This window comes from Petromyzon marinus, unplaced genomic scaffold, assembly GCF_048934315.1.
Source record: "Petromyzon marinus isolate PM22_M1 ecotype Great Lakes invasive population unplaced genomic scaffold, UKy_Petmar_22M1.pri1.0 PM_G_Scaffold_25, whole genome shotgun sequence".
In the NCBI taxonomy this organism is placed as follows: Eukaryota; Metazoa; Chordata; class Hyperoartia; order Petromyzontiformes; family Petromyzontidae; genus Petromyzon; species Petromyzon marinus.
In genome coordinates this window covers 2,893,331-2,902,941 of record NW_027422817.1, presented here as the reverse complement: position 1 = coordinate 2,902,941, position 9,611 = coordinate 2,893,331, and the positions used below count along the sequence as shown (strand labels likewise).

The 9,611-nt window shown below is 47.5% G+C and overlaps 1 protein-coding gene across 1 annotated transcript; it reads left to right on the top strand.

The window, feature by feature from the left end:
* The first annotated feature begins 2,771 nt into the window (after positions 1 to 2,771).
* Positions 2,772 to 9,344, top strand: LOC142913410 (adhesion G protein-coupled receptor L2-like). The gene is made up of 5 exons (XM_076060951.1): positions 2,772 to 2,807; positions 4,202 to 4,278; positions 6,150 to 6,318; positions 6,915 to 7,031; positions 9,228 to 9,344. The coding sequence occupies exons 1-5, from the start codon at positions 2,772 to 2,774 to the stop codon at positions 9,342 to 9,344; spliced, it is 516 nt and encodes a 171-aa protein (XP_075917066.1).
* The last annotated feature ends 267 nt before the right edge of the window (positions 9,345 to 9,611 follow it).

Genomic DNA, 9,611 nt, shown 5'->3' with positions numbered 1-9,611 from the left:
GACGCGAGACTGAACCGAGTTAAAAAAATGAAACTCCTTGAAAATATGTCTGTAAGGCAACGCTGAAGGTAAGTTTAGGATAACATATGTTTAGGATTATGAATTCCCGTGGAGAATAACTGAAAAAGGAGACTTTTGTTACTTTATTCAAAGACAAACATGTGCTAACATTTATTATGAGGAAATTGTACATTCGCATTGTTTGGGGTTATTGTCGTTGTTACGCTTATTTATCAATGAGAGTCTCAATGAGTCTCAACACCTTTTTCAGAAAGCATAACTACATTTTTGCTCATAAAAACACACAATGTCACACAATCCAGCAAGTATTTTAATTATTGTGGTTTCATTGACGTTATTGTTTGTTATGAATTAAATGGGGAGGGTCACAAAACATCTGGACCACTCTGAATATATAGATAACACAATGATAGAGCACCAGACTAAGACAGAAGAAGGTTACTTGTGTTGTGGCCGAAACGTCGTGAGAATTTTATATTAAAGTTTTATTTTATTATTTCCCTTTTACGTGGATGACTTTACCGAAAGAACCCAGAAGACAGACTAAGACACTTCTAAGGTAAACAAGGTAAACAAAAAAGTCGGTGATTTCCTGCTCAAATGAGCACTGAAGCGGTGCTAAACTCCTGTTTACAGCCCTGAACCAGTGGTGGAAATTCCACATTCTTATAGGACAACCAGTTGACTTGCCCAACAAAGTGGTAATAATTTTATATTAACCCCAGAGGGAAAATGGGCTGAGTCAACCTCCAATCAGGATTTGAATTTCACAACCTTGAGATTGTGAGCTGATCTCTCTACCGCTGAAGCCTACCTGGTTGGTTCTTACTTCGTTTCAAGAGCAACACAGCTGAAGGAAGTCCACTCATTAATTTCATATACGTTTTGTTGAATGTTCACAAATGAACATAGTAAAAATAGCACAAAAATATCAAGCATGCAATACTCCTCTGTCACATACCTGTCCCTGCACATAATATAAAAAAACAAGGCGATGTATTACACATCCGAGCGGCCACACGTCTTTCTCGGAGTGAATAATTTCAGCAGCGTTGATGCAACAACAAAAAAGCAAAGTCTAGTCCGGTTGAAGCTCAATTCTGGTGAGTGAAATACCAATCTTACAGGCAAGGGCCCTCACTTGATATGATCGATTATTTTTTTGTTTTAAAGAGGCAATCTCAAAAAGGATACGAATTTCAGAAACTGATCGCATTTCACTGATACTAAAGTCTTCTGAGTTTTCTGGGGAAAAAAAGAGATATGTTTTCAGTTTCAAGGACAATGCATATATTATCATAGTATGTTTTTTGTTTGCATTTTGACTGCAATTATTGTGGTTAATGCAGTAACGTGAATCCTTGTTAACAAGGTTTCAGTTTTGTTGCCAGAAAAAAGGGGAAAACCCCTATTATTACATAATTATACAATTAAAGAGAAATCTGAAAAGTCCCTTCGGAATATTAGGAAGAAGGTTGCAATGTACAGTTAACACAAACGTATAATGAGCACGATTGTGGAGAATACTATAGGTAACTACATAAATAAGCAGCTATGACCCCTTCCCATATATGCGCCTCCACGTAAAAAAATATAAAAGTATTATTTGCACATCCCATCAGCAGCATTGGTACAACACAGGCAAGCTCTGTATTGGTTTCGGCATTGAGTATCTTCAAGCTTGTTTGTACCAATGCTGGTGAAGCGACTGATGCTTTACACAACGATCAAACGAAACCATTTGAGACTACCCATCACATGTACTCATACACCAAGTCTCATTATCTCACCTCCAACGTTCTCTTTGGCTTCTCTACTTTCTGAGGAATCGCCGCATTTGAGATTTCCTTGAAAGTCATTGGTATACGTACCAGAATACTGGCCAAAGCCATCCATCGACTCCACGCCTTTGTGAACACTGTAACGACAACAACAAACATCACATTATTCTCGCATTATTCTTGCAAAACAAGAATTTCGTTTCTGTGTTAGGGAACTCATACATATAGCAACGCGCATGTTGTAAACTCTTCTTATCCACACCGATATGCGGGGTATTGTTGGTGGATCCAAATATCAATGCTTATCTCCGTCCACTTATCCTCGTGTAGAAGTGTGGACACACACGTACGCGTGTTCCGCGCCGTACGTAGCCAACCGTGCTAATCGGAGGTGCGGGTATTACGGTGTGTTTGATACTGGCAACATTGTATATCGAATGTGGAGATGTGGCTCCACGTGAATATGATGTTTAACATCAAATAGAGCATCGTCTGAAAAGGTCTGGGCCACCTCACCATGCAACACACCAGCGATTCGTTTTCTGCGTATAGATGAGGGCACTACAGTGGATCGTCATCAGCCATGGTCGATCCACTGCTGGATAAAGGCCTCCGCAATAAGCCGCCGCTTTCTCTCACGGCCCTGCAAGCTAGCAGACCATCATTGCTACCACAATACGTATGTTGCAACAAATGTTTGTTGTCATGGCAATGGGAAATACGATAAAAAATGTACTCTAGTCAACCTTCATGAAGTACATTATTGTAGTAGCCATCATTACTACTGCTATGTATTTTGTACATATTCATATTACGCAACTGTGTTTTTCATTAATAATTAAATGTAAAACGTAGATTAATAATATAGAGTAAACATCCCCACCGCGTTGTTTGAGATGAGGTGCTATAAATAAGCCACATTAATCCAAATGCATTGCATAGAGCACCCAACTCCACAACTATGGGACAATGACGTTCAAGGGCTACAATCCATCTTCAAATCAGGTGCTAAAATGTAAAAAACATGTTTTGACCTATCAAAGGGCAAATGTTGTCCTCGAAATGTAGTACACTTAAGGCATGCCATGCAAATATAAAAATGCTAACACTGTACGCAGTCATTTGCACATAGCGACGCGTGATTTCACTTTGTTTTTTTTGTCGTATTTAGATGTTTTTAGACAGTGAAATACATGATACAAACATTAGTTGAAGGCATATGTCGATAGTTGTGAAAGATTATAAATGTATTCATATTGCACACACACTGTAACAAATGATCTGAGCGTCAGCTTCATTTTAGCCTAAGGGACCCCCTCATGACAGCTTGTCCTTGTGCAGCACAAGGTAAACACAACCCTGAGCCAATGGAAATTCCACGTGCCTATGACAGAGGCGAGTTCATCCATAGAACAACCTAAACAGGTATCTGCCGGCAGGGGGCGATGTTGCCTTTGGTTATAGGACCCATATCTGATAGGGTCCTTGCCTGTGTTCTATGGTTATTTCAGTAAAATCTAGATTTGAAGCTTTCGTGACTGCAGGAATCCATACTCTATATAAAATGTATACCTACGTGACTTTACCGAAATAACCAAAGAGTATCTTTTAATTAAGCCACGTAGATCGAAAAAAAAAGTTATTAAAAACATCACGACGTTTCGAACCCGGAGAAAAACCCGCCTTGTATACGACGAGGGGATGATGCTGCAACAACAACAACAAAACTCAACGCCACACAGGTGGATTCAATCCACTTGCACTCTACATCTGCAGAACGTGAAAACTACTGCAAATTTTCTTGCCGTGGTTTCCACACCTGACGATGTTTGCTTCTGTTGCGGTCGAAACGTCGTGAGAATTTTATTGTTTTATATTTTTACTATTTTATTGTTACCCTTCTGCGTGACTGTTCATGATTATTAATGAGGGGGGCTGGTCGACGTGGAGTGACGTCACGAGCGTTACGGGCAGACATGATTATTGTAGGTAGAGGCATCCACTGCTATTTACATCACTCAATTCACCCCCCTCTGATATTCGCACCTGATAGGCTCAGTGACGACATCACCTCTACGCCTCCATTTAAGACCAAAACAGCAGGAGGAATCCTCCGCAATTCTGGCTATCGCCTGACGATGGTGGCTGTTGTTGTTGTAATTACTGGCGAAACGTCACGCTGCTCGAATTGTAAATGTTGCTGTGGGTTTACTCTCGAACACACCCGGTGCGCTGAACTAGCGACGAATTGTCAGGTTCTGTTTACGCGACAAAGCTTGCTGATTGTCCGTGGTCGGGTGGGGGTGGTGACGGGCTTAACGACACGTAATCTAACCCAACAAAAAACAACGTCTTATGGACTTTTGACTCGTATGCGCGGTGCGTGTGCGGTGTCACAGGTGAACTTCGTGTTCCTGCTGATGACTCTGTACAAGATGGTGCAGCATTCGGCGCCACTCAAGCCCGAGAGCATTAAGTGAGTGAGGTGGCCGGGTGTGGGGGGGGGTTGGGGTTAGGGGGGAGAGGGGCGAGGTAGGGGTTCATCACTTAAAGCGACCGCATTTTCCGTGAGGTTCAGCCGGGACACACGGTGGGTGAAGCTGGCTGTTCCCGCGCCAGCCCACTCTTCACATTAGGGCCCTCCCTTGCCTTTTCATTTGACCAACTGGGCCCCAGCCACCCGTGATTGCACCTGGAGTGTTCCGGTGTCGCGAGCGAATGTTGGTGGTTCTCAGCCGCGGTCGCCAATGACCCCTGCGCAAAAATGGAACCGTCGTTTAAAATTCGGGTTTCGCTTTTAACGAGCTCCGTCCAGCTCTCGGGGGACCATCGGTTCGCTTTGACCCACCGTGTAACGATCGCCCTTTGCAAGGGATTTCTAATCACGCGCCTGCTTGCATTAGTTTAAACCTTTCCCGTTCCGGTGACGTACGTAGGTGTAACGTCATCCGGTTTTTCTTCCGATTCCGTTCCCATGACCTAGGTGTGTGTCGTCAAAACGAAACCGGAAGAAAAACTAAAATAAAATAACTTTATCGAGACCGTTGCTCCCACAAGGCCATTCATCCCTTTGTCCTTCCAATCAGTCTGACTCGTCATCCAACCCGTCTCGTGTAGCAAATGAGCTTTCCTGCACAGCGACAGAACTCCACGCAGTGGCGATGTCGGAGTGGGCCCTCGGTGCCCACAGATGATGCCCTCTCAAAAGTGCTCGCGTTCGGTGACACCGACTGACAGCGCTGGCATTCCCGCTGGCGGTGTGACTCACGTGTCCGTGGGGCAGACGGTTTAATCGCTCCGTATGCGTTTCGTCTCTCCAGCCATGCATCTGTCCGTTTGTCTGCTCGTTCATCCAGCGATCCGTCCATTTAACGGTCAGTCTGATCCACCTCCCGAAACGTCAATCTGTCTGTCCATCCATCGTGGTGGCTAGGAGATGTTAACTCCCTCGGCTGGTATACAGGAGGTCATGGGTTCGAACCCGACCCTGACATTGCCTGCTGCTGCTGTATATTTGGAGCTTGAATGTTCTACCTCTGTCTCATCATCATCATCATCACGGTGGCTAGGAGATGTTAACTCTCTCGGCTGGTATACAGGAGGTCATGGGTTCGAACCCGACCCTGACACTGCCTGCTGCTGTATATTTGGAGCTTGAATGTTCTCCCCGTGGTTGCGTGAATTTTTTCTCGGGGTCCTACGTGTCTTTTCCCTTCATGTTAAGAAGCGTGTGCTTAGAGCGTTTGGCCGCTATAAATGTCCACGTTTTGCTCACGTGACAAACCTTACCAATTGGCTTGTCTTACTCATGGGCTTTTAAATTTTGATTCTAATCTCACTTCTTCAGAACTGCATTTTTGTGTTTTTAGTTAGTTAGTTAGTCCTTCCCCCGCACCTCCGATGAGCACTGTTGGCTACGTACGGCGCGAAAGAAGTTCAACGTTCAGAGCGAAACCTTGGATTGCGAGTAACTTGGTCTGCGAGTGTTTTGCAAGACGAGCAACACATTGTTTAAATATAAATATTCACTTGATGAACGTGCGAGGGTCTTAGCAATACGAGCGGCAGCACGTGTAGACGCTTCGTGCTGCCGAGCGTCACGTGATCACAACTGACGTACGAGTGCTTTGGATTACAAACACGTTTCCGGAACGAATTGTGCTCGCAATCCCAAGGTTTTACTGTACGTCGATACGCACGTAACGTGTCGCGTGGGTCGGTAAGTTCACGACGACGACGATAATAACGACGATGACGACAACGCTACGCGATGGCAAATATTCACCACGGCGCTCGCTTTTTTGCCGGCCGTTGTTATCGTTCGTTTTTGTTCTTCCTTGCCCACAGGTCCTGTGCGCTGGGCGGCGTGGCGCTGCTGTGCCTCCTCGGCCTCACCTGGGCGTTCGGGTTCCTCTTCATCGACAAGGCCACTCTGGTCATGGCCTACCTCTTCATCATCTTCAACTCCTTCCAGGGCACGTTCATCTTCATCTTCCACTGCGCTCTGCAGATGAAGGTGCCCAACCCCCTCTTCGACGTGGAAGTGCGCCCAGAAATCTTGACAACTCGTGAGGCCCACTGAGCACTGTGGCTCTTTTTCAGAATCTTAAACAATTTTAAACTGGAGGCGGAAGCCAAAGAGCCATTAAGCTCTTTCTCGCAGATGTACAGTCAGGGCACGGGGTCAGAGCATGACAACGCAAACTGTAAATATGCGGCGGCAGCAGGCGTCGTCAAGGTCGAGATCGAACTCTCGACCTTCTGTAGACCAGGCGAGGTAGTTAACATCTCATAGCCACCGTGATGATGATGAGAGAGACACAAAAAAACTCCAAATATACAGCAGCAGCAGGCATCGTCAGGATCTGGATCAAACCCACGACCTCCTGCGGACCAGGCGAGGTAGTTAACATCTCATAGCCACCGTGATGATGATGAGAGAGAGACGCAGACTCCAAATATACAGCAGCAGCAGCAGAAGCGTCGTCAAGATCTGGATCGAACCCTGACCGTAACCCCCGACTCTAAACGCAAACTTCAACACCGTATAACCATAACTCTAGGCCTGACTTGAACTCTGACCCCCAACCCCTCGCCTCTTACCCGTGCAAGGTGTGCAAGGAGTACAGAAAGTGCTTGGGGCACGCCGAGTGCTGCCGATCCTGGGGCAACCACTTCTCTTACGACTCGTGGCTCTCCAGCAGCAAACGCTGCTCTTCCAACGCGCAGGTACGCATGCACGCTGCACGCACTACACACCATACACACACTACGCACACTGCAGCAACAACAACAACCGCCGTTCGCCACTAGGTGGCGGTGACGTCACCACGGTGCTTGTGCCAGGCTTTGTGCACCTTGAGGCCACGTGAAGTGTCAAACGCCCGCCGGCAGGAGGTCACGGGGTAGACCCAGGTTCCACAGGTCGACTGACTGAGATGAGTGGCTGATGCACCACCAGCTGTACCCCCCTACTGTGCCATCTTGCTGTGCTTTAGCCACCCGGCGCTCCGCTCGTTGTTGTGAGCATCGCTCCTCCCCCCTTCGTTGTTGTTGGAGGGCGACTGCCTCCAACTGCGAATAGCGGTTGTTGTTGTTTTGGCTCTGTTTGTTTTGGTTCATGTGTTGTATGTACAGTGCGTTGAAGTTTTTTCGCACCGTATGTATCCAACCGTGCTAATCGGAGGTGCGGGGGAAGGACAACAAACTAACACAACGTGTCCGTTTGTGTGTCAGTTGGATGTCGGTTCGTGTATCAATCTCCCTAACCCTCAATTCCTCGATCCCTCTATGCACACCGGCCTACGAACCCAGTGACCTGAGTTTGATTCCTGGTCTCGGCCAACATCAGTAGCGAGTGACATCTGGGCCTCCTTTTAGCTCGACTCGGCCTCAGGCGAGTATTTGTCGCGGTGTCGTCTAAACATCGCCGCTGGGGAGACGAAGGCGCCGGGCGTGATGCGGGCCACCCCACCCCCATGCCGGCCTTCAAAGGTGCTCGCTAACATGATAAATAGTTCACAATTCGTGGCAACCCACCGTCGTTGTTGTTGTGAAGCCGATTCACTGCTGGCAACTGCCCGACAGCGCCGGTTGCGCGCAGCTACCCGCGGCACGTCTGCTGCCCGTTTTTATTTGGCGTCTTGCGTGGATCGCTCGCCAACGGCGACGAGATCACCGGCGGTGCTGCCGAGGCAGCGATAAATTGGCGGCGTTTGTTCACCACGAGAGAGAGGTTTTGTTAAATTGGCTGTCGTTCCGAGTGGAGGGAGGGTGCATGGCGCAACGCGTTACACGTGCGGCGATCCGACCCCCTTGAAAAATCAATCACGGCGGCTTTGCGATGATATTCTGCCCACTGTTTTTTGTCGAAACTTGTTATCAACGGTGTGATTGTTGTTGTTATTATTGTGAGCATTACTATGATGATATACCGTGGACTGAGTGGTTCCGGCTTGACGCATCCCACACCGATCCCGTGCGCCTACTCAAGATGGCGCTCGCACACTTTCCCCCTCCCGCCGTTGTTGATATTACGTGAAATTGTGATTCTTGTTTAAACCTGTATTTCCTATAAACAAAAAGATAAAATTAAGCGCGCTGTCGTCGTGAATTCCCACGTGCGGTCAAGGGAGCGACGGAGAAAGATCAAGAGCTTTCCTTTGATATTAACTCCGTAATTGTAGATAACGCGTGTACAACGGAGAGTGAGGCACACATTATAAATGTGGATTACATTCCCAACAGCATATGCGAGCGTATTATACAGTGACGTGGCAGCGATTTTGTTGGTTGTTGCAGATGTCCGGGTATATTGCTAAGTCTAACAAAAGGGTCAGAGACAGGGTCAGAGTTCAAGTCAGGGCTAGAGTTTAGGGTTGTGGTGTTATGGTTGGCGTTTAGGGTTAGGGTTCGAGTTGTAGTTGGTTATGGTTAAAGTAACGGTTCGTGTTGGGGTTAGAGTTAGTATCCGACTGGAGTTAGGTTAGGGTTAATGTTAGAAACTAAACTAAATTATTTTAAATTTTGATTTAAAGCTTTCGTGACTGCAGTGATTCATATTCTTGGTTCTTTCGGTAAAGTCACGTTGAAGGGAAATAACAAAATAATAAAATACAAACAGTCATCATCAGGTGACTGATGATGACTGTTTGTGTTACAGTCGAAACGTCGTGAGAATTTTATTGTTTTATATATATTTTATTATTTTGTTGTTTCCCTTCAACGTGATTTTACTGAAAGAACCAAGAACGTAATTTATTTTATTTTACCAGGTAAGGCCCACTGAGCCGTTTCAGCTCTTTCGCAGAAGAAGCCTGTCCATCACAAACGATGGTTCAACTAAGCTGCTTATCGCCTATCACGTGGACGTTTATAGCGGCAGCTAAATACCCCGTTACTTTTATTTTTTTATCTCCCCCGCAGATCGTCTGGCGACGGGCCCGAGAGACGCCGGCGCCCTGCCGATCGCGCCGCACGACGGCGACAAGCGCCGGCGGCGAGCCGTCGCCCGCAGCAGCGGCGGCGGCCACTTCCACCTGAGCGGCCGCGACTTCGCGGCGCCGGGCAGCGACGCCAAGCCGGGGAGGAGGAGGACGACGAGGAGGAGGCGTCGGAGGAGGAAGGGATGCCGAAGCCGAGGGGGTGAAAGCAAACGAGCCGACGAGGGTCGACGTCGACATCGGCGGCCGTGGCGGCGGCCGTGTTGGCAGCCCGATCCGGATCCCGCTGCGAGGTCGCTCGCCGGCGGAGCGCCCCGGGTTGGGCGCTCCGCCGCCGCCGTGACGGACGGACGGACGCGCTCGCTGG